At 45.4% G+C, this 23,956-nt stretch overlaps 1 protein-coding gene across 1 annotated transcript in view; it reads left to right on the top strand.

Moving 5' to 3' along the window:
* Ptprg (protein tyrosine phosphatase receptor type G) overlaps positions 1-23,956 on the top strand; it is a gene marked incomplete at its 5' end in the record, with an annotated part of 117,797 nt that overhangs the window by 16,937 nt on the left and 76,904 nt on the right. Inside the window, 4 exons of the mRNA XM_028760534.1 lie at positions 3,966-4,150; positions 6,905-7,013; positions 12,942-12,991; positions 14,583-15,351. Of these exons, the coding sequence (XP_028616367.1) occupies positions 3,966-4,150; positions 6,905-7,013; positions 12,942-12,991; positions 14,583-15,351 (1,113 nt within the window). The remainder of the gene's footprint in view (positions 1-3,965; positions 4,151-6,904; positions 7,014-12,941; positions 12,992-14,582; positions 15,352-23,956) is intronic.

Raw genomic sequence — 23,956 nt, 5'->3', positions numbered from 1 at the left:
TGATACTGAAGGCAGATCACCAGCTGCGGAGAGCTGGCAGATACAAGTGACTGAGGAACAAGGTGGAAACCTCGGAGGTTGGAAGCAGAAGGAATCACATCCCACGGGCCAGTGGACCAGGGAATGGCCAAGGATCTTACACCAGGTGCCACCAACCTGCTTGCTGTTCAAATACACATGCATGTCAGCCACTGCTGTAGACTCAAGCAGTGTACAGAACACAACCAAAGAGGTACCACCCACACCTTACTCCAGTGGGGGAGGCAGATTGTTCCAGATAGTTAGTGAGGCGGCAATGTGATTCAGAGTGAGCACTGTGAAGGGTCTCTGCTCCTTGGAGAAGCTGCCTGTGAGCTGTGCTCAGGGGTTAGATTCTTGCCAAGAATACAAACACGTGTTCCTTTACATCATGAAAACCTCACCCACCACCAAATTTTGTATAACAGGAACTGAGATATATCTTCATATCTTTAAACAATACAAAAAACACCAATTCAAGACCCCCAGGAATCAAACAGAACTGGAACTTAGCATCAGTGTGTACGTTCTGGGCACAGTCTCCCTTATTCACATGCTTGCTGCCCCTGCAGCTTTGTGCTTTGAAGGCAAGAGAGACCATGTGACTATCAAAGGCACAAATATTTCCTATGTGCACTTTTTATTGACACGAATGCCAAACTCTATTCTGGGTCCTTCTGGGACAGGATTCTGCAAAGGCCTCTTCCACATGATCCCCATTGTTCAGAAGCCACTGTCTAGGAAATTGAAACAAGCTTGGGAATAGAACAGGAAGAGATTTCTCTCTTACTGTACTTCTCAACTAAGGGCTCATGTGAGGAGGGCTCCTTGCTCAACCTCTTTCTTCCTCTGGCCTGGTCTGGGCAATCTGAGGCAAGTATGTGTCTTGGGTGACCACTTAGTTATAGTCCCCTTCACCAACAAGTGGCCCTGTCCCCTGAGACCTTAACTCTGTACTTACCACTCAAAGTGATGGCACATAACACTATTTATTATAGGCACGGCCTCCAGACTCTTTCATTAACTTACCTGCAGACCTTATACCTCTGTTGTTCTTGTTGGTTTGTTTGGGGGTTTGATTTATTTGTTTTTGAGGCAGGGTCTCACCGTGTAAGCTTAGCTTAGGCTCAGATTTAAGGACCTTCTGCCTCAGGCTACCCCGGCCAGCCCGCTTTCATTTTATTTTTTCTACATCAAATTATATGTAATCCTGTTTCACCTATGCAGGAAGAGGTAGATCATATATCAAACATTGGATCCTAGAATGTTTGCAACGGTTGTCTATGGCCACAGCGACATTTGGGGTGAATCTTTTTAACTTTTCTTCTTGCTTTTTTGTACTGTGTGAATCATCTTCCTCTGCATAGAAAAAGCCCAGCCATTTTCATTTCAGAAAATAAATAAGGATGGTGCATCTGCATGTGGGTGCTAAGATTATTTATGTGGTTGTGATGTAACTGCTGGGGAGATGTGTCCCTCAGAGCCACCACTGATTGCGGTAGGGGAGGGAATGGCTTCAGGAAACACGAGGAAAGTAAGAATGTGGTGGGAGGTGAGAGATGTGGATGTTAGTTCATCACTGCGGAGTAAAGAATATTGCCAATATATAAAACTGGCCCCACTGCCAGTGTTAAAAAGGATGGAGCTGTGGATCTTTGCTGACTTTTTTCTCCCTCCTTTTGTCTGGAGAAACAGAAGCCTAGCAAATTGGACTATTAAAAAACAGTACCTTGTCGCCACCTAGTGTCGTTCTTCTGTAATGTCACTTTTGGCCATTCCAGCATTCTTCATAGTCTTTGTTTGAAGCCCCTGCTCAGAAGGCAAATGTGTGGCAACTTGATACCCACCTCTCAGGCTGGGGGCACTCTTGAGGGCACAGTGCATACCTCACCAATTCCCATGGCTTCCTGTTGAAGCCACACAAAGCATATCTTTCCAACAGAGCCTCCTGCCAGGCAGGGCCGCTGTCCCTCACAGCTGCAGCAAGAGTGTCTTTCTGCCCAAGTGTGGCCAGAGGCTCCAGAGACTGCCTGAGGTTTGGGAGTCTGCGTCCGGAAAAGAGGTGTGTGTCTCTTAGGGTCTTCTGGAAGGTTTTGTGCTAGTCTCAAGACTGGCTGTGTCAGTGGGCTCACCCTCACTTAGCTCAGCTGTTCTATTACTGCCCCGCTCATAAGTACCTCCCACTACCTAATATCTCAGTTTCAAATTCTGTTTGTTCTAGAACTTGCCATCTTCCTAGTCCCAGTCCCTGGCTTAGTGTGCAGACAGTGCTATGGACCCCTGGACAAGCCTCCTTCTCCTCCACCTTTGTCAGAACAACCTCATCATGATACTCTGGGCTAACTTTTCTAGTGGTTTCCAGAGGCTTCAGGAAGAAAGGCCAGAATTTTAGCCGGGCCCCCAGGCTTCCCAGTCTAGGCTTAGCCATCTTCCTGCTTTGGTCCCATCGTGGTCCCTTCCTCTGCCTCTACTTCTTCCCCAACCTTTACCCAAGTAGACTTGGCTCAGCTCTCAATTGAAAAGAACCTTCCTCGAGGGAGTCAGCCCCCAGCAGATCCTTCTCTGAAGTGCTTCTGCAGGATGGGAGGTTCTCCTTCCTGACATCTGTCCAGTCCTTGTGTTCAGTATCAGACTTGCACAGGTGATTCCTTCCAAAATCTACATTTCCCCTAAGACTGAGGGAAATAGGCCCTGTGGAGACATTTGTGACTAGAGACAGGTTTGACTGTCACAGAGAAGATGGGGGGCAGCACACTTGACCATATGGACTGTACAGAGCAAACATTTGTTACACCCACCACCCTATAGGCTGATTCAGAGCCTTCAATACCGTGGATAGTTGGCCTGGACAGATGTAGCTCTGTCCTGTCTCCTAAAGCTTCTGAGCTACAGGGATGGAAAGACAGATTAGCCTGACCTTCCCTTACTCCCCAGTCAGGGTACTATCAGTTCAGAGGAAGCCATCCTTCCTGTGGGTACCTTTGCGTTAAAATTACTGGAAGAGTACATTGCATGTATACTTTAATCCACCTGCAATAAAATTTCATCTGCAAATTTAGCTAGTCGTCTGGTCCCTCCAGCCAAATGTCCTGGCTTCCTCAAAGAGTCTGCCCTGAGGAAAAGTCAGAGGAGAAAACTTCATCAGTACAGGGTTAGGTGGGAAGCATAGCAGCTGAAGTTGCCTTTAAAACAAGGGGAAAAATTTGACTATGGATATTGTATGAGACTCCTATTGAGTCAGCATGTGTTTTCTTAGGTAGGATAATGGCAATGAGGTTAGATGAGGGAATGTTCTTGTTCTGAAAAGTTGCAGGTCAGAGTAGTTAGGGCTGAAGTAGCAGTGGCTACTAAGCTATGTAGGGGGCAGGGCAGGGCAGGGCAGGGCTAAGCATGGTGGCACAGAACTGCAATCCCGAGACTTAGGGGATTAAGGCAGTAGTACCATAACTTTAAGGCTAGCCTGGACTGAATGGAAAGACTATGTCTCAGAAAATAGAGAACTGGGAAGATGGCTCAGTTAGCAAAGTGCTTGCCTTGCAATCATGAGGACCTGGGTTTGATCTTCAGAACTCATATTTAATAATAATAATAATAAATAAAAAGGCCAGGTGTAAAGTGAAAGCCCAGAGCATGTGACCTCAGCACTGAGTGGACGGACGACCTGTCCTTGACAAGTTCCAGGCCAGTGGGTAACTCCTGAGAAATGACACCCAACGTTTCTGTCCTCCTCCATACTGTGCCACTTGTAGATGCATGCTTGTGTACACATGTGCACACTAAGTAGACGGATACATGAGGAGAGGAAGAAAAACTGGTATAGAAGAGTGCTAATAAGCCTTGAATGGCCAGGGATGGGTGCTTACCATAGAACCATTTCCTGAGGTCCAAGGGCACACATGTTAGTGGCAGGTAGTGCTGATGCCCTTTAACCTTACCTGTATCTTCAGTTTGCAGCTCTCCGCCCATCCACATGAAGGTGCAGCCTCTGAACCAGACAGCACTTCAGGTGTCCTGGAGCCAACCAGAAACCATCTACCACCCGCCCATCATGAATTACATGATCTCCTATAGCTGGACCAAGAATGAGGATGAGAAGGAGAAGACATTTACAAAAGACAGTGACAAGGACTTGGTAAGGCCCCCTTGACTGAGTCTAGGCGAATATTCCTCGTGCAGTACCTAGGGAGGGTATCTCCTCCTATAGGGAGGTAGGAGGTTGTGAGAAAAAGATCCCAAGAAGCTGGCAGGCCAGCTAGCCTGGACAACAAGATTGTGTCTCAAGCAAGGTGGAAGCGAGGACCACACCTGGTATGGTCCTCTTATTTCCACACAGGTGATGTAGCATATAGATGCTTGTGCTCACTCATACACACACTCCTCTCCCCCCACCTCACGCACACCCACACGCACATGCACACAAACACACACATACAGATTTTTCTCATTTACCCTGGTTGCTTTTCATTCATTCCAAACAAGCCCCTTTCTCCCGATCAGGTTGTTATAGTATTACATGTTATGTAAGAGCAACTGCAGGTCACACAGTTAGGGAACACTGTGTGTGTTACCTCTCACACTTACCCCACCTCTGCCACCACCTCCTCATCTTTCCTGCCATTGCCTGCTGCTGTCCACAGTCCCCACCACCCCTTTTTGTCTCACGTGTCAGTACATATTGCCTGCTAGACTCCTGGGCTGTTGTAGATGCTGTGACATATCTGCCCTCAATTTGATCACACAGACCCCAGGTCAACATCTCTATTTAAAATTTACATAAGTATCTATCATCAGACCCCCAGCCCAGCCCTTTGACTATCCCCATGTAGAAGCTGTCTTCTGCCCGAATCGTAAACCTCCCACAAGCACTAGGCTTTAAGACTTTGCACAGAAACTGCAAGTGACACATTTGGGTTTGAAAGCCTCACTGCTTTATTGTTAATCAAAGGAGGCCCCAGAATAATGTAGCCTGTAATTGTATATGCACATGAAAAATGCCTCGGCTTGGAGTACGCCTCTTAATGACTTACCACTTTTTCTTTTTCCTCCCAATAGAAAGTCCTCAGGGCCCATTCAATCAGTTATAGAATAATACTTTCCATATTCCTTTAGATGAAGATTCTTTTACTTCATTTCCATTTATATTTTCAATTCCCCCACTAGACATTGTTATCTGGGTCACGTTAGGGAGCAGAGGCCTCCATGAAACGAGAGAAGGCTTCATTGAAAGGCACCCAAGGTTACGGTGTGTTTGAACCTTTCTCTTTTCTCCGTGGAAGTCTATCAGGGATCCCTCCCTGAAGTAGAGCTAACATTAATCAGCAGAAACCATCGAGGTGTTTCCTCTGTTTCCTGTTCTAAGTGGAAAATAATTAAATATGCAGAGGTAAAAAGACACCGGCATGGAGTGAATTCTCCTAAGTTCCCACAGAGATGGAGTGAAGATTTTAGTCTGAATAGAGGATGGGGCAGAGGTTTAGGGAACAAGGAGTAAATTGGATTCTGAGAAGGAGATGTGCAGAAGGGCATGCTTTGACAGCACGTCCCATTTCCTAAGAGTTTCCAGAGGCTTTCTTTTCCTTTTGAGGCCCACAAAATTCATTTCTTATTTCTGCCACACGTCAGGAACGCTGACTCAGGACAACGCTCATCTCTAACTTTTGGTGACCACAAGGCATTTTCCAGCCTGTGTCTCTCAGTCCTCGCTGTCATCACAGCCCTGTGGGTGATATTCACTCTTTTTTTTCTAAGAGAAATTCATAAAGCCTATAGCTCAGTGGCATGACCTTAACTCCTTGTTCCCACAAGGAAGCTGTTCCCAGTTGTACCAACCAATGTTGCCATGGTCACGTGTTAATACCAGTATAGAGGATTATGGTAGCTGTACATGGAAACCCCTCTTGGTAGTTCAGTTCAGACTGTCCCAGGATACACATGTCTGCATAGAGACCCAGAACCACTGGAGACCAGAGGCAGTCTCTGCTTGTTTCTCCAGAAGCAGTAGTGCCTGTTCTGTAGGTATGTTCTGTTTCCTCTGTGTTAAAGTCTGTTGAGGTGAAGCATGCATCAAGGAATGAGCAAAGGTGTCTGATAACAGTTAACAAGCGTTAATCTAGAAAGGGCTAGGCAGTGGGTATTTTGGGCTGTCTTAACCTTGTCAGTGATTGGGTGAAAGTATACAGAGTACACATACACACATACCACCACTACCACCAGCAGCAGCAACAACAATAACAACAATGGTTTTGCCTGTGTGCCAGTAAAACTTTATTTCTACTAGCTGATGGCCTGCCAGATCTAGCATGCAGGCTCTGGCTTGCTGACCGGTGCTCCTGCTAGGTTCAGTGTTCCTCTGAGCAGAGCGTGCATGGGCTGTATTACATAGCTGTTCCTGTCCACACAGCACATCTGAAAGTAGCAGAAGCTGGAGACGTGAGCAAATGTTGCAGACTCCCACAGCCAGAAAGTAGTATGACAAAGTTACATCTTATAACTCTATTGATTTTTATTCTTTATAAGGAGGCCTTAAGACAACAACAAGAAGAAAACTGTACAGGCAGAGAAGTTCTTGTTGATATTTTTGAAGTGGACATGGCTCTGCTGATCTTTTATTTAATAGCAGTGAAGGCTGTTGTGGATACTAATGACAGTTTCTGAGGCATAGTGATCATGACAGAAGTCCAGGCTTTGATAACAGGGAGGCTGAAGACATTTCCCAAACTGTGGAGCAGTGCTGGTATGTCTTTAGTGTTGAAAACAGGTTCTAAACAGTCCTTCTCTCCAGAGAAAGCCTGCAGTTGTAACTCCAGAATGCCCAGGTTTGTTCTCAGGTACACCACATCTGTGCGCTTTCAAAACCTGCTCAGTGTTTCTCTTTCTTTCCCCATAGAAAGCCACCATTAGCCACGTCTCACCTGATAGCCTTTACCTGTTCCGCGTACAGGCTGTGTGTCGGAACGACATGCGTAGTGACTTCAGCCAGACAATGCTCTTTCAAGGTAAGCCTGTTTATCCTCTCCATGCCCATGATGTGCCTCAGGCTGCCTGTTCCTTAGGGACTTGGCCAGAAGTAAAGGAACTTGGTCCACATAAGGTGTAAACCATATTCAGTGAGCTCTGGTCATTAAGATCTGTCTTTGGGGTTGGAAGTTTCAGATGCCAGAAGAGGAGAGGGAAAGCGGGGCTGTTTTTCAGAGTTTATTGATATTTTCCAGCTGTGCCTCCTATTTAAGAATATGTCAGATAGTGGGCTCTCCCCAAAGTCTGCTTTCTCGGATGTCTAGCATGACTGATCTTCATGCCTTTTAAGAACTAGAGCCCAAGACAAAATTTGTCCTTCCAATTTGCAAGGCACACAGAGAAGTCTGTGTGTACAGGGTCTTCATGGTTCCCAGTCTGGAAATTTATGTTCTGTGCTGACAGGGGACTTGTAGGGGGATTCTGGAGCCAAACTGGGGGTGAAGCAAATAAAACTCAGCTTTGTCGCATTTTAATGGGGTCCTTTTTTAAAAAGCAAGGTCATTCCCAAAGATTTCATGGATGAAATATTAGAATTTTATTTTATTAATTTGTGTTATGGGTGTGAGCGTTGCGGCTTCACAGGTATGCATGCATCACATATATGTAGTACCCATGGAGGCCAGAGGAGGGCGGAAGATACCCTGGAACTACAGTTACAGACAGCCGTACACTGCTATGTAGAAAACAATGCCAACTCCTATACAAGAGCAGCAAGTGCTTTTGACAGCTGAGCCATCTCTGGTCCAGATACCAGAACTTTAAATAGATACATTGGGGATCGGTATGTGCTTAGCATATACAAGGCTCAAGTTTATGCTCTATCAAAGTAATGATAAGATGTATTCTGTCTTACATACCACAACCTAATCCTGGTTCTAGTATTATTTACAGAAATCAGCAGTCAACTATGTTCCAGTTTCATAACAGACACCAAATCCATCATGAAACTAAAGGTCAGGGCCTTGGACTCCACACAGAGATGCTGGCTGTTCAAGCTGCTTACTTCGTCAGGGCCTCCTGTTTACTGTCTATAAAGTGAAAGCCTGTTCACTGGGCCACTGTTGCCCCATTTTTGTTCCCTATGTCTTTTTGTAATAGAGTGTCACTGGGCATATGTGACCACACTCAGCTGATTCTTAACTTTTGAGTTGTGGATCTAATTAAACATCTGGACTTTCCTCTGGAAGCTGCCAGGGGTGTGGATACAGTTACAACCCTATAAAGCATGTGGACAGGTTGAACCAGCAGCATCTGGAAGCCCAAGAGCCCTGCACACTCGTAAGGCCCTCTCAAACCAACTGCCTCCAAATCTTGGCAGTGGGGCCTAGGAATGTGAATCCTAGCAAGATGGCCCTGGTGACTGGCAAGCACATTAAATGCTGAAGAATGCCAGGTCGGAGCTGGTCTCTGCTGAACGGTGCTGGATGCAAGTCCCAGCTGCTAATCATCTGCTGTGCTGTTCGCCACTCCAAAAACGGGTAGCATTTACAGGCCCATCCACGGAGGGCCATTGTACTGTAACACGAGATGACACACATTAAATAATAAGCAAAAATCACAGGACTGTGAACCAGCAACACCTTTTATGTTGCTGTGAAGTATTGGCCTAGACTTTACCAGTTGAACATTTGTAATCCAGGAATCATGACATCCAAATGCTCCAGTTTTAGAATTGCATTATATTATAAACCTTTAATATTTCAGTGGTCATAAAGTTTCAGCCTCTGTGCGGTTTGCTAGGAAAAGGCAGTAAATGGTGAATCCAGAGAGGAAGTTCTCCAGCCGAGACTTCTTTCTTCCAAGGAGCTGGAATTTACATGTGGCACTTAAAAATTCTTTGCTAATGAATTCATCCATCTTTTAAAATTAACTGAAATTTACCGTAGTTGCATCTTCTTGTAAATAAATCTGTGTCTACATACAGCTAGAATGTATTATTTTGTGTGTTGAGCAAGAACCTAGAGCTGTGGCAGGGTCTGTGTGGGAAAGAAGGTATCAGTCAGGGAACTTGCTGTGGCCAGGCCTGGGAACTTCAGACCCATAAATCATGATTAGGCCTCCCCTTGCCTGGACCAGGAGCCTGAGAGTTGTAGAGCTGCCTCCTTTGATTAATAGCCCTGGACGGCCTGGCTTCTGCATAGACTGAAAAATTAAAGGCTTACAATATAATGCAATTCTAAAAAGGCTCCATCAGCGAGAAATTCAAACCAGGGAGCACTCTAAGTGCCTGCTCACAGTGGCTTGTTGAAAATGGCTGGTGTCCCCAGATGTTCTCCACTGTCTCTGTTCAGAGATGGGCAGGAGATGATGCCTTGCATATTTTGCCTTTGTCTCCTTATGTTGATAAAGAAACAGATCCTCTGGTCACACCTCCCCACACAGGCAAAATGTTTTCCCGCAACACCCACATAAGCCCCGTGCCAACCTGGACCTTCAAGCAGTGTCCGCTCACTGCCCTTCCCTACCCAGCCGTCTCCTACTGCTTAGGAACCAGAGAGAGCAAGGTGTAAAACCACCTCCTATCCAGACTCAGGTTTTCATAAAGAAAACAGGATCTTCAAGAATTCCAGGGAAGTTTTCCCCATAGTAACTGTTTATAGAAATAAGTATACATCAGATCTGGGAGCCTGGAAACCCACATAGAGGACTATATATAGTGACTATGACACTGTGTATGATCTGTATAGTACACTAAAGCTTTAGTCTGGTGAGGCAGCTCTGCAGGTAAAGACACCTGCTCAGCATGCCCAAGTTTAACCCTCAGAATCCACATGGTGGGAGGAGAAAACGGACTCCAGAAAGTTGACCTCTGACCTCACAGGGCGTATCCATGGCATGCACACGCTGAGACAGGTACACACAGGCACACACAATGAGTAAATAAATTAATAAAGAGGTGTAAAAACTAAGATACCAATAAATATACTTAGCTGCCACAACACATTATTAACAGTTCTAATAGCAGGAGACATTTATAGTGTGGTTCCCATTACAGAGGGTTTCCACTTCAGCTGCTTCACCCCAACCCCAGCATCACAGGAGACAGCCTACCAAGTAGGGGTTTCTTTGGGGTTTTGTTTGTTTTATGGTTGGGAACAGGGATTGTTGGTTTGGTTTGGTTTGGTTTGGTTTGGCTTGGTTTGGTTTGGTTTGACAAATGGGGAAAATATGTTCAGAGTGAAAGTAACTTGAGATAAATCTCTCAGCTAGTGAACAGAGTTTGTGTTCTTATTCCAAGACTCCATGGCTTGTGGACAGCAGGGGACACTGTAGAGTACTCATCGTTCCCTGCACCAGGTCTTCAACCTTGAGAGAAGGCCTGATGAGCGTGCAGGGTTCTGGCACTGCACAGTGCTTAGCAGTCAGACGTGGGACAAGACTTCCGGAGCCTTCTCTCTAAACATAAAACTCATTAGGCAGATCCTTCCTGAGGATAGTCTTAAAGAACTAAAAGACATCAGAGTGGAATCAGTTGTATTCCTATACACTTGTCCCATCTTACGCAGCAAATCAGAGCCACGGTGATACATGTGTTCATTTTATGAAAGCCCCAAGTGACAGCTCCTGTGATTCCTGAAGAGTGATCAACATCAGTGGTTCCTGAAATCACTAAGACCTAAGGCAGTCTGATACCAGAAAGCATCAGATCTCAGAGACAAAGTCACAGGCCCAGAGAATGCAGCCGTGACTAGTCCTTATACTTCCTGGAAGGAAATTGGCCATCACTGGAAGCTCAGGCAAAGTGCAGATGTGCTAGCTTCCCTTTAGTAGCATCTGCTTGGGTCTCTTGATCCTCAGTAAAGGGTTCATAGTCTGAAAGGCCATGTAACCCCGTCAGCAGCACTATGGCTACCTAGGTAAAGACTCTTCAAGACTCATAAAAAGCCAACAGACTCATGGAATGTTACTGAGTTTTTTGGGCTTTGAGCCCCTTTAAAGAACATAGAAAACAGAGCTCCTGGGAACTGTTCATCTTTTATTAAAGAGGCAGGATGTGAACATCTGTGTGAATAGCTCACGGGGCCTGTATGTTGTCCCAGGTTAGACTCACTTCCCTAGCTGCCTTGTTTGACCCATAATCTAACAGTTGTTTTGACTTATAGATCTGTCTCCACATTTCTCTCTGTGAACATTGTACTTAAACAAAAGGAGTGAACCGTTAGGCCAGGGATTGTGAACTCGGGTGTCCATGGGGCCAGTCAAGAACATGTGTGATAAAACAGAAACCATGTGTCCAAAAACAGGAGCAGTCAGCTCTCTGACATTAATAACACAGTCAGAGTGGCTTGAGGTTTGGGTTCGTTTTGTTTGTTTGTTTGTTTTAAACTTGTAGGGCAAACAAAAATGGGTGTAAACATAGGAAAGATACGTTTTTCACTTTGTTAACTGGAATTTTCTTCAGTGGTTTGATGCTGTGTGTATAGGAGGCAGGTCATTAGTTTTTAAAATGCCCCTACTTTATTAGCCACAAAAAAGGGTTGATATGTTTCTTTTATAAGTTATGATGGTTAGCATTATTCAGGAGCCAAATATCCCTCAACAGATGACTAGCTAAACAAGTGCGATAGAGACACACAAGAGAAAATTATTGAGCCTTAAAAAAAAAGTAAAGAAATTCTGGTCAATGCCTGTATTTCAAGGGTGACGTTAAGGACATTATGGTAAGTGAAATACGTCAGTCACAGAAATGCAAATATGCTTGATCACATTTATATTCAGTTTCTACAGTAGTTGCACACAAAAAATAGAAAACGCCGTCACATGGTGGTTCCCAGGCATCAGGTAAAGGAAATGAGTTGGTGAGTTTGTACTCAGAATTTCATTTTACAAGATGGAAGTTCTGGAGATGACCAGTGGAGAGGTCAGCTGCACAGTAAAGCAAATGCACTGAACATTACTGGTGCAGACACTAAAAATGGCTAACATGGAAATTTCATACTCTTTGCCCATTCGTATAACTTGATATATACCAAAGTGGCATTGCTTAAGAACACCTTCGTGGGAGAGCAGAGCTAGAAGAAGCACGAACACCAGATAGGGCGACCAGCAATGAAGATACAATCATGTGACTATGTAAAATGTATCATAGAGACTATCAGATACAAGGAGGAAGAGAGTACATGACAGTACACAATAGAGGAAAGCAATAGAGGTGTTGCCAGAAACAGTAAAAGGATTAATTTAAGAAAAACTATAGGGCTGGCAAGATGGCTCCGTTTGTGAAGGTGTTTACAGCCAGACCTGGTAAGCCGAGCTCAGTTCTCAGGACCTACGTGATATACAGAAATAACCAACTCCTCCAAGTTGTCCTCTGCTCTCCATAATGTCCACTGCCCCCCACATACACATACCCCATTCCCAGCCTTCTAAAAAATATATACATAAATGTAATAAAAATATAGAAAATGGTATAATGTCATAAGTTAAAGATACATGTTAGAATCACTGAAAGGATGAGAAATTGTGACCAACGGGGCAATAGAGGAAAAACACTGGGGTGATACAATCCCATTTAAATAAAAAATATACAAAACTCAGAAACCCAACAGTACTTGAAAATGCATCTTAATGTACGAGGTAGTTGTTCAGGTATTAGATGTAAAAATAATTGAAATCCTGGGCATCTTGCTATTGCTGAAGTTCTGTCTCTATCAAACAAAACCATAATAATCACAAATTTTAAGTGAATTGCTTGACAGGAATGGTTGGCTAGATCCCAATTGTCTGAATATGTCTGCATGACTCGGAGGAGGCTCATATGTTGAAATGATTGGAAAGTGTACAAAGAAATATTTTGTAACATGAAAATTATGTGTAGTTTAGATTTGTGTGTCCATAGGAGGGTCTTACTGGGAACACATCTGAGCATTGTGTGTTGTTTACATTATAACTTCTTCGTTTCTCAGCTAACACTACCCGGATCTTCCAAGGGACCAGGATTGTGAAAACAGGAGTGGTAAGTGGAGATCCCTGGGCGCTCTGTCGCACGTGTTAATTTGGGTGCAGTCAAAGCTCTGACCACAAGGTGTCAGCATAATGTTGTTGAACTGCTCACATAGAGACAAGCATACATTTTGCTGTATAATTTACTATACTACGCAGCAAGATTGGTGGCTTCTGATGTATAATTTTGTCAAAATAAAAATCGTTCAGATCTGTAATTATGTATGATCCCTGGAATCAAACGATACAGGAGTTAATCCATTCAGAGCCCTTCACTCACCTTATGGTACAACCCAGAGATTGTCACCCACAACTACTAACAATAAATTATCAGTTCTGGGGATAATCGTAGACAAACTGAAACTCACTAAGCACATCCCAGCTTTCAAGTTATTCTGTTCACATCTTCAAACTGCTCAGGGTGAAGGCATAGAAACTGAGGCCCTGTGAGTCAAAGAAATGGGCCCATCATCACACAGCGAGACAAGGAGTCAGCTCAAAACTCAGTTGAAGGGCTTTTCTGTGTTTGGAGCTTAATCTTATGTGAGAGTTGAGTTTCAGTACTCATGGCTATCCTCATACTGCAAGGCTGTCTATGTGAAACTAGATGAAGTTCTAAACTGTGGCTTATTCTGACTATTGTTTTATACTTGTACAAGTGGTGAGGTATAATTTGGGGTTCTCTACACCTGTAAGGGCTGAACTTAAGCTATTATCCCAGAACACTTCCTGGTTTGGGTAGAATATGCCTTATATGAATATGCCCCCGGTCAGCATCAGGAAAGGATGAGCTGATATTTGCCCACACGCAGCCTGGCCTCAAGGCTTCACAGTCATGTGCTTTGAACAAGCTCCCTTTCCCCTATATGCATCGGTTTCCCCACTTATAGAATGGGTAGCATGTCGAGCCTCAGCACAGAGGTGGCACTTCCTAAGTGAAAGACCTGCTGTTGCCCTGAATGTTGCCGTCTGCGGAGGCAGAGATTATGCTGTGGATTAATGCAGACACTCTAAAGGCTCTGTGGCTGGGCTGCATCCAACCAGAAGCTTCAGAGACAGGAACTATGTCTTCGATCCTGTGTCCAGAGTGTGCCTGCTGCTTCTGCCACTACCACTGTTGACCTGGGCTGGCTACCTTCCCTCTGGCTCTGTTGACTGCCTTGCTGTATGATAGTGGCGTTGACTCTGTCTGCTGGTTTTCCATATCTCAGAGCTAGGCAGTCACCAGCAGAACAGCAAACATTGACTTGAAGCACTGCCTCTGGCCTCTCGCCATCCCCTCCCCATGGCGGGCTGACCTGGACCTTTTATGACCTACTCGTTGCTTGTTACTTGCGGTGCTTCTGTTTTTCCCCATGTAGCCCAGCCCTGAGCCACATCAAAGAACACCTTTTTAATTCAAAGTAATTTTAAAGCCACTGAAGTTAGACTCGGTTACCCTAGACCACCCGTGGTCAACTTTCACACTGTAGCTTATGAAAATCCATAATATAGGAGACTAAAATCTGGGGTTTTGCAGAACAGGGCCTCGAGTTGATTCTTGGTTACTGATACACTCTGCATTTTTCATCTCCCTTTCTCCACACCCTGGGTGGCCCTTTCAGCCGACAGCCTCTCCTGCCTCTTCAGCCGACATGGCCCCCATCAGCTCCGGCTCTTCTACCTGGACATCCTCCGGCATCCCCTTCTCATTTGTTTCCATGGCAACTGGGATGGGTCCTTCCTCCAGTGGCAGCCAAGCTACAGTGGCCTCTGTGGTGACCAGCACACTATTGGCAGGCCTCGGCTTCGGTGGTGGTGGCATCTCCTCCTTCCCCAGTACCGTGTGGCCCACACGCCTTCCTACCGCAGCTGCAGCCAGCAAGCAGGCAGGGAGGCCAGTCCTTGCCACCACCGAGGCCTTAGCTTCCCCTGGACCAGATGGCGACTCGGCACCTACGAAGGACAGCGAGGGTGCAGAGGAGGGGGAGAAGGAGGAGAAAAGCGAGAGTGAGGATGGTGAGCGGGAGCATGAGGAAGAGGAGAAGGACTCTGAGAAGAAGGAGAAGAGTGAGGCTACTCACACAGCCTCAGAGAGCAACCAGACTGCACCTGCCCCCACCCCCTCTTCCCCTCACAGGACTGCAGAGGAGGGAGGACATCAGACTATACCTGGGCACAGGCAGGACCACTCTGCCCCTGCAACAGACCAGCCAGGCCATGTTGCCCCAGGCTTGGATCCCCTTGTGGACACAGCCACCCAAGTGCCCCCAACAGCCACAGAGGAACATTATTCAGGGAGTGACCCCAGGAGGCCCGAAATGCCATCTAAAAAGCCTATGTCCCGAGGGGACCGATTTTCCGAGGATAACAAATTCATCACTGTTAACCCAGGTAAGTGGACTTGGTCCACATTTGAGAACTGGGGAAGTAGTTTGTTCCTTGGGGTTGTCTCTAGTGTGTCTGTGCATGCAGCTGTCATGTCTTTCTGTGTCATACTGATGGATGCATTCTCTCACTGGAACAAGTCTTGCCTGTCCTTCTGTCTTTGCTTCAGAAGAACCCAAAGCCTCAGACAGAGATCTAAATGAAGAAGATGGGCACTGCTTCTAAGTTTGCTAACTCTGATTTTATTCCTGGGTTATTCCTGGGTCGGGGGGGGGGGGGGGAACAAGGGTAATAGCCAAAGGAAAGTAAATTGCTTGACTCAAAAGCATGAAGGGTGAGCCCCAAACCCATGTTTGTTTGTTTGTTTGTTTGTTTTTTAAAGCAAAACATAGTTAAATACACTTGTAACCCCTGCAGTAAGGGAAAAGCAGATTCCTGGTACTCAGTGGCCAGATAGCCTATTTTGTGAGTTTCATGTTAGCCAAAGACCCTGTTTCAAAAAGCCAAGATGGACGACTCTTGAGGGGCAGCATCCAAAATTGTCCTCCCGTTCTCACATACATGTGCACATGATACACAAACTTGAGTGCACACACACAGACACACATACATACACTCACATACACATGTACATATACACACAAACACACATACACAAACACACATGTTTTATTCCTTAATCATTTATTAAATACAAACAGTCTATTTCTCTGTAGCCACTGTTGTGCCAGGGCACTAGGCTGGAAAATCTGCCAGAGAAGCTTCTTGCCTGCATCCTGGAAGAGCGGGGATGACAGGGGATGATGGCAGCAGGCTAGAGTACATTCCAAAGAGTGAGGTAGCAGGGACATTGGAAAGCAGGCTACTGAGATGGTTTTTGTCAAACCAGGCAACTGCCCAACTGGGATGTTTGATTATGAAAGATAATAGAAGATACAGTCAGGATGTTGTGACAGACAGTTATGAGGAGGAAGGAGCCCCTCCCTAAATGAGAAAAAAAGGTGACATGTCCAGACCAGAGAGTCCTGGTCTTAGTAGTCCATGTTCATACCTCATCAATAAGGGTAACTGTGACAAGTTATGGGTGGCTACATGAAATATCCCATCTGTAGCGTGGGAAGCAGGCATGGCTGGAAAGCTGGCTGTCCTTAAGCCCTGAGTGGCTACATGGAATACTCCGTTTCTAGCCGGGGAAGCTGGCGTGGCTGGCTTGGCCCCCACTCGCTGTGATCCTCAGGTAGTTGACACCAGTGTCGATGTTTTGCCTCAGTCACATGCTCAGATCTTAATGACACTTGTGATGGAGCTGTGGCATGAGGGGCTGCTACTGTCGGGAGGGCTTTTCTTAATAAGGAACCCTTCATGTTGCCAGACTGAAAGACATTTAGCAACAATGTTTTTTTCATTTAAGCTGTTGTGGAGTTATGAGTGCAAAAAAAAAAAAGGCAACTGGTAAATATTTATTTGCTTTTGCACTTGTAAACATTAAAATTCATCTAAAGCTGAGATCTCGTATGTTAAGATACAACTTAGAATACATTTTCATGTTTTGAATTACTTTCCCTTAAAGCTGCTATGAACTAATTTTTTTCTAGGAAAGGGTCTCCCATGGGTGTTGAGAAGTGTGGGTTGGTTTGATGGAAAGGCCCAGGAGCCTTGTATGGATGAAGGACACGTAGGGCTATGGATGCCGCTATTCTTGTTGAGTTCGGCATCCCCCTGAGAAATTGCTGTGTAACCGTTGAATTTCCTGCACTTAAATATAATAAAGAAATAAGGAGTTGCTTCTCACTGTGTACCAGGCTCTAGACGAGGCATTAGGAAGAGACCTTTGATGGAGACTTCTGTTCTCTGAGGGGTACATGCTCATGGAAAAGGTTTAGGATATCCCAGCAAGAACTGCGTGATCTTAAGTAGCATTTGAGCAAGACCTGTGTGGGGAGTTAGCCACTCACAGACTCATGGCTGCTGGCATAGTAAGTGAGGAGATCCTAAATAAGGAATGGCTTTGGATGGCCTGAGAAGCTGTCTGTGGAGCTGGACCACAGAGAGATAGAAGAGGTAATACGGATGGAGTTTGGACACTGGGAAAGCCAAGATAGTGAAGGGAGCGTTAGCTAAGCTAAGGGTTCGATTTTAATTGAAATGGCAAACCCAGGGGTAGATACCAGCAAGCAAAGTGACTTTTCCTAGCATTAACCATTAACTTTTCCTCAAGAACACTTACCTGTGCATAGAGATGGGCATGGCCATGTGGCTTGGGCCAGTGTGTTTCCTCCTTAAGACAAGGGGTAGAGTTGTACGGAATGCACTCAGCCAGCTTCTGAGAAACATTTCTTTTACCAAGCATCTGAAAACAGTGTCTGCTATGTGCTTGAACTGGGAGTGTTCCTACCTTGAGAAATGGAAAGGCGGGGTTCCAAGACTGATTCTTGTAAGAGGAAGCAGGAAGTGGACCCCAGACTCCAGGAGAAGGGAGAAGAGAGTAGAGCTTTGGATTCCCAGGCTTCCGTCCCTCTGGTCAGAATACATTTATAGTTGTGGGAGAAGCTACTCAACTCAGTGGCTTCCCCCCACACCCCCTTCACTAGACCTTCAAGCAAATTTCTGCTTATCTGCAGAATACAGTTGATAAGTGCTTCTTAGTTGGGGCAGAAGATCGTGCTGATAAAGCCGCTGGTCTTATTAGTGTGGAGAAGGAGGGAGTGCCTGCAGCCAAACACCTAGTAACTATGGGAGCTTTGAGGCAGCACCAGGAGGTCTATTTTGCAATCTGAATGAACATTAAGGAGCAGCTCCAAGTACCTGGAGTTAAAACTACCTACAGGGGTTTGATAATGTAGCTAAATTGACAGAGTACTTCTTTTGTTGTGCCCAAAGCCCTCGTTTTGATCCTCAGAACTGCATATACCATACAGGCATGGTGGCACAGACCTGTAACCCAGCACTCAGAGGATGAGAGGAGAAGATAAGAAGTTCAAGGCCAGCCTGGAATACACGAGCCCCACCCCCACCCAGGAGCATTCATCTGCCCTGTGATCTCTGTAGTCAGAGCAGAAAAGGCCATTTCTCCCTAAAGCCACTGAGATAGTTCTGAAATTTGATGATTTGAATTTGAAGGTGGTTCTGGTCATAATCGTGAGTCACAAATCTTTGGAGGAGAGCGAGCAGTAAACTGATTTCCCAGGCCACACAGCATAACAGCACCAAGTAGCCACGGATGGTGTGTCAGTTGTGGGGTTGTGACTGTTCATTAGGCAGTTCTGTTTATAAGAAAGGCAATTGCCTGATTTGGTCCACAATATGCCATTTTCCAGCCTCTGGTATAAAATGCAAGCACACGTATGTGCCTGTTGTTTAATAAAGGATCGAGTAACCAGAGGTGGGGAGACCATGGAGCCTCATCGAACGGTGTGTAGGTGTGTAGTCCAAGATCTCATTCCTTCCCATCCATCCCACCATGTTGTCCATCTGGCTCTCGAAGCTCGGGTTTTGTTTTGTGTCAACTGAAATAACCATTGTTGTTAATGTTAGTGGTGATTGATCTTAGAGACTTTGAGTATATGTTTGTTTATTCCACAGTTATATTTTCTTTTCATAAAGTAAAAAAGCAGTCATGGAGTCAATCTTCAGTGTCTTTGAAGAATCAGCAATGCCGAAAGTGAGGAAAGTCTGTTCCATTTCAGCCAGTATCCCCTGAAGGCTTGCTTAGAGTCCTTCCGTGATGGTGGCTTCACTGATCATGCCTTAAGGACACTTTTAGTGCTGTCTCCTAGGGAGCGGGAAAGAAATCCTTCTGTGGAAGTAGTGGTAAACTCAGACAGAAATCAGATGGGACATTTCAGTAAAAGGGAGGGACCAGGACATCAAGAAGAGTAGAGGACCACAGCAAACTCTAGACAACCTACCTTTACTCAATATTGACCATCTCCACTGAGACTATTACCACTGGAAACTCCTTGTGAGTCGGAAATCCTAGTTTTTGTGCAGAGTACTCCTGACTTTAAATCTTTAAAAAGCAATTTCTTTTGGCACAAGCCAAACCAAATGTGTTCCTGGGCCAGGGGGGAACACTTAGCATTTACCCACCACTGGAATAGCCGCTGCCGTCATAGGTCAGTGTAGTGGCAGGAGTTAGTGGCAGGAGTTGTGGGGTCTGGAGATCTGTGTGTCTCTGTGTGTATATGTGTGTGTTCCTGTGTGTGCATTACTTTGTGTGTGTGTCTGTATGTGTGTGTCTATGTGTGTCTGTGTGTCTTTGTGTGTATGTGTTCCTGTGTATACATTCCTGTGTGTGTGTCTGTATATGTATGTCTTCCTTCTCTCTTTGTGTCTGTGTGTGCATTCTTCACCAAACCTTTCCCTAGTACCCTTTAGTGCTCAGGCCTCCTCTGATTAAGCTCATGGAAATGGCCCATCATTAGGAGCCACAGCCTGCAATGTACAGACAGATTTGAAGCTATCTGAGGAAGTTCCTGGGTACTGTGTGGGAACTGCATGCATGGGCAGAAGCATGTCAGTGTCCGTGTCACCTGCAAGCTCAGGATTTAGGGCAAGGCTTGTCTATGTCTCCTTAGGTGAGAGAAATGATATTTTCAAATCACAACTTGCTTAGAACCACTTACTGTCTCTCCAGGTCTGTCTTGAGCTGGGTGCTGGAGGTGATGGTCTGGGTCAAGGGTAGCAGATGACAAACAAATACACATATCACCTGTGGCCTGGTGTTATATGGCCAATGAGCTTTGAGTGCAAAAAGGGACATAGGAGGTTCCTGAATTTCTTCTCTGCTGCGAGCTGAGCCAGAATGGGGGACGCTGAGATCTAGACACCCCGTTCCTTTGAAAATGTGTGAAAAAACTCAAGCTCTCAGGGCCCCAACTTTAAAAAGTTACTTTTAAAAATAATAATACCCCGGGTTCCCATTTATACCTTGGGAACTTTCCCTGTGCTGAGGCCACAGTCCCTCACCCTATAGAATTCCCTCGAGGACTTTGCTGCCACAGTTACCATCATGTTCATGAGAAAACCTAGGTTTAGGGGCTAAAGGAGCATTTCCAGTCACTGCATGTGGTGAGACCAGGCCGAAGGCAGGCCTTGTTAGTCTGAGATACAAGGTGTGGTCTGTATGGTACTCCTGGGCCTCCTGTGTGTTCTGGGACTGGTTCCCAGAGTAAGCAGCGTGAGGCATTTGGAGATGACGTATAGCAACAACATTGTCACGTGCATTCTTCAAAAGCTGACAGTTTTCCATTTAGAGCAGAAGTTCTCCATCAGGTGTTCTGTCCCTCCACACAGGGCCGTGGAGCGAGTACTCCTGGTGGCTGCTGGGAAAAGGCCAGGGATGCTGCCCAGGAATAGCATGCACACAGCTCCACAGCGAGAGGATATCTGGCCCTAAGTATCAACAGTGCCAAAGCTGACAGACTCTATCTCATTTCCTTTGAAGGAAGATCCCTTCGGGAGAGGGGAGGGAAGTTGTTGCTTTAAAGGCCAAAGCCAGTAAAATGGCTCAGCTACTTAAGGTACCTGCCATCCAGACTGACAACTTAAGTTCCATCCCCAGGACACACGATGGAAGGAGAAAACCAACTCTTACAAGTTGCCCTCTGGCTTTCACACTTACAGATACAGTATACACACACACACACACACACACACACGCATGGAAACACACAAAATAAATGTCATATTTAAAAAATTAGTATCAGAGCCAGTTCTCCAGGATGAAGAAGTCGTCAGGAAGACAGTACTGCGCTCTCCATAGGTTAGGACCAATATTGTGTATTTCACTTAAAATTCATGACATGATACTTGTGGTGCCATGAGTAATATTCAGCCAAGCCCAGCTGCATTGGTCTGCTTCCTTTTGTGAGCTATATCCTGTACACTTGTTTGCTGTTTTCCTGAGTGCCATGGTAAATACCAGCTCTGGCTAGCTGAAGCAGTGTTCTGGCTGCCAAACATGGTTTAGTTTTCTCTTAAAAAGTATTTGGCCTCTCAAAACTTTCTCCTCCCATATTACATGTAGGAAAGTCTGTGCAACTCTTAATATGAAAAACCAAACCCTAAAATGGAGGATGAAATCAGGGTGGGGTGGGGGGCAGAGTACTTGGTGTAAGGTTGTATGTGGCTTTGTCACCAGCTAATTTCAGGACCACATGGTGGGTCTGGTGTCCTTACTGCAGTCACTGGCAGACATTCCAGTTGCTTCCACATCTTGGCTATTGTAGAAATAATGTGACTAAAAACCCCATGATGGTTCAAGTGTCTATGGTAGCAATCTAGTGGGCTAGGACAGGCTATATTGGGAGATTCTGGATAAGATTGGGAATGACTAAACACCCTCAACATTCTAAGCTCCAGCAGAGGTGACAGATCATCCTTTGATTGTCAAAATCTCGAAAAGCAGGCATTTGTGGCATTGGGAGTTTTGCTAATGAGAACTTTGGGCATGGGTACAACTGGAGACAAATGGTACACTAGTGTGGTTCACACATGTCAATTAGAGCACAGAGCCAGGTCCTTGTGTGTGTGACTGTGTGTGTGTGTGTGTGTGTGTGTGTGTGTGTGTAACTAATCAGCAACTCTTAATGTGAAAAACCAAACCCTGAAAAGGAGGCTGGAATCAGGATAAGATGGGGGTGCATCTTAAAAAAAAAATTGTAAATAGCATGAACATAAGGACTCAATAATCCCACATCTGGGTGTGGGTCCCGAAGAACTCCCAGCAGCAGCTGGAAGAAGCATCTGCGCATGTTCCTAGCCACATTATGCACAGAGTAGCAGAGTAGCCAAGACACAGAAGCAACTGGAATGCCCATCAGTAAATGAAAGAACAAAATCCAGTATTACTGAGGAATTACTGAGCATTGGGAAGGACTTCTGTAGGTGGTCAGGGAGTAGGAAAGGCAAACAGAAATCCTGACACACACCACACACCACACACACACACACACACTCACACATACACACACACACACACACACACACACACACACACAAGCCCTGGATCAGCCTTCGAGGACATTATGCTAAGTGAAATAAGCCAGTCACTAATACAAATCCTGTGTGATTCCTCTGAAAGACTCTAGACCTGACAGTTCCTGTATGAAGCAGAGTCTGAGAGAGTGGATGGAAGGGTGTGATTTAGAAAGCACAGTTTCATTTTTGTAAGATCAAAATGTTGGGGAGATGAGCTTCCCAACAGAGTTAACTAACCCTACTTATATACCATACATATGTATACACACACACACATTTAGAAATGCTTAACATGGTAAATCTTATATTATGTGCTTACACACACACACACATGCACAGAGGAAGGGGGAAGAGCAGCCTCCTCTATTCACAATGGGTAGTTTTTAATTAGGCATCGCTCAGAACAGCGTTAGCAAAGTCACCCTTGATGAGAATAGGCTGTATATTGGTGAGTGTGCAAACCCTCCTTCCATGGCTCTCTCTGAAAAAGAAAGGAAGCCTTTTCTCCATCCTGAACTCTCACAGCCAATCTGGTCTCAGTCGTTTCTGACCTATGGCTGGAGCCGAGTCCTTCATTGAGGCAGGAAGCACTTCAGCTGGGTCCATCTGATGTCTCTCTGCCTGTAGCATTTATAGTACATTGTACTCGTTTTTATTTGCTTCTACTGGGATGAGAGCCAAGCCAGTAAAAGGCAAACAGCATTAATTCAGTGATGACATATGCCACTGAAAACTGTTTTTCTTTTCTTTTTTTGATTTTTTTTTTTAAACAGAATGAAGGCACTGTACTCAATTGCTGCTGGATGTGAAAATGAATACTGAGAGGAAGGGAGGTGGTTACGCTTTCACTACCTCCCTTCTTCATAGCCAAGAGCGGGCTAGCCAGTGCTCGGCTCCAGTTGGAAGGAGGTTCTGAAGCAAGTACATCCTGAGAGCCCGAGACCCTCCTCTGCATGAGGCGGGATAGGTGTCACCAGCCACTGGGCCCTTGGTTAGAAGCAGCAGCTTTGTGAGCATCTGAGGCAGACACTTACTCAGAGGCTCTGTGCTCAGAACAGCACATGCCTGCAGTTACATTACCAGGCTCCCTCTAGAAACTCCTCAGTGAGCTTTGAAAAAGGGGCCCCATGGGTTCATTTGCATTTGACTGATGAATTATACAGGCATAACAGCATCAGTGTACAGGGATCATCTTTGCAATCCTCATGTGTCCAGTAAAGGGGAATGTTATCACCTGCTTTCCTTTAATAGATGCAGGACCAGAAGCTTAAACTGCCAGTCATTTACTCAAAGCCAAACACTAACCTGTCAGTTTGTAGCCAGGTCCAGCTGAACTGAGGTCCAGGACTTTGCTGTCAGGCCTACACTGCCTCAGTTGAACTGAAACCTTTATACAGGAGTCCCCAAGGCTTTGCTTTCTGCCATTTACCTTACCAGCAGTCGACTCTTGTACAAACAATGTAAAAAGGATTTAGAATTTAGCAATTTTATATATATGTAGACCAGAAGGCTGCCCTCAAAATTCACACAATCTATCTGCCTCTGCCTCCCAAATGCTGGGATGGAAGACATGCACCACCATGCGGCTAGGAGAATCTTGAAGAAATGTCATACTGTCTAACACCACGCT

This window comes from Grammomys surdaster, unplaced genomic scaffold (genome assembly GCF_004785775.1).
Source record: "Grammomys surdaster isolate TR1022 unplaced genomic scaffold, NIH_TR_1.0 126546, whole genome shotgun sequence".
In the NCBI taxonomy this organism is placed as follows: domain Eukaryota; kingdom Metazoa; phylum Chordata; class Mammalia; order Rodentia; family Muridae; genus Grammomys; species Grammomys surdaster.
This window is presented reverse-complemented; position numbering and strand designations above follow the sequence as displayed.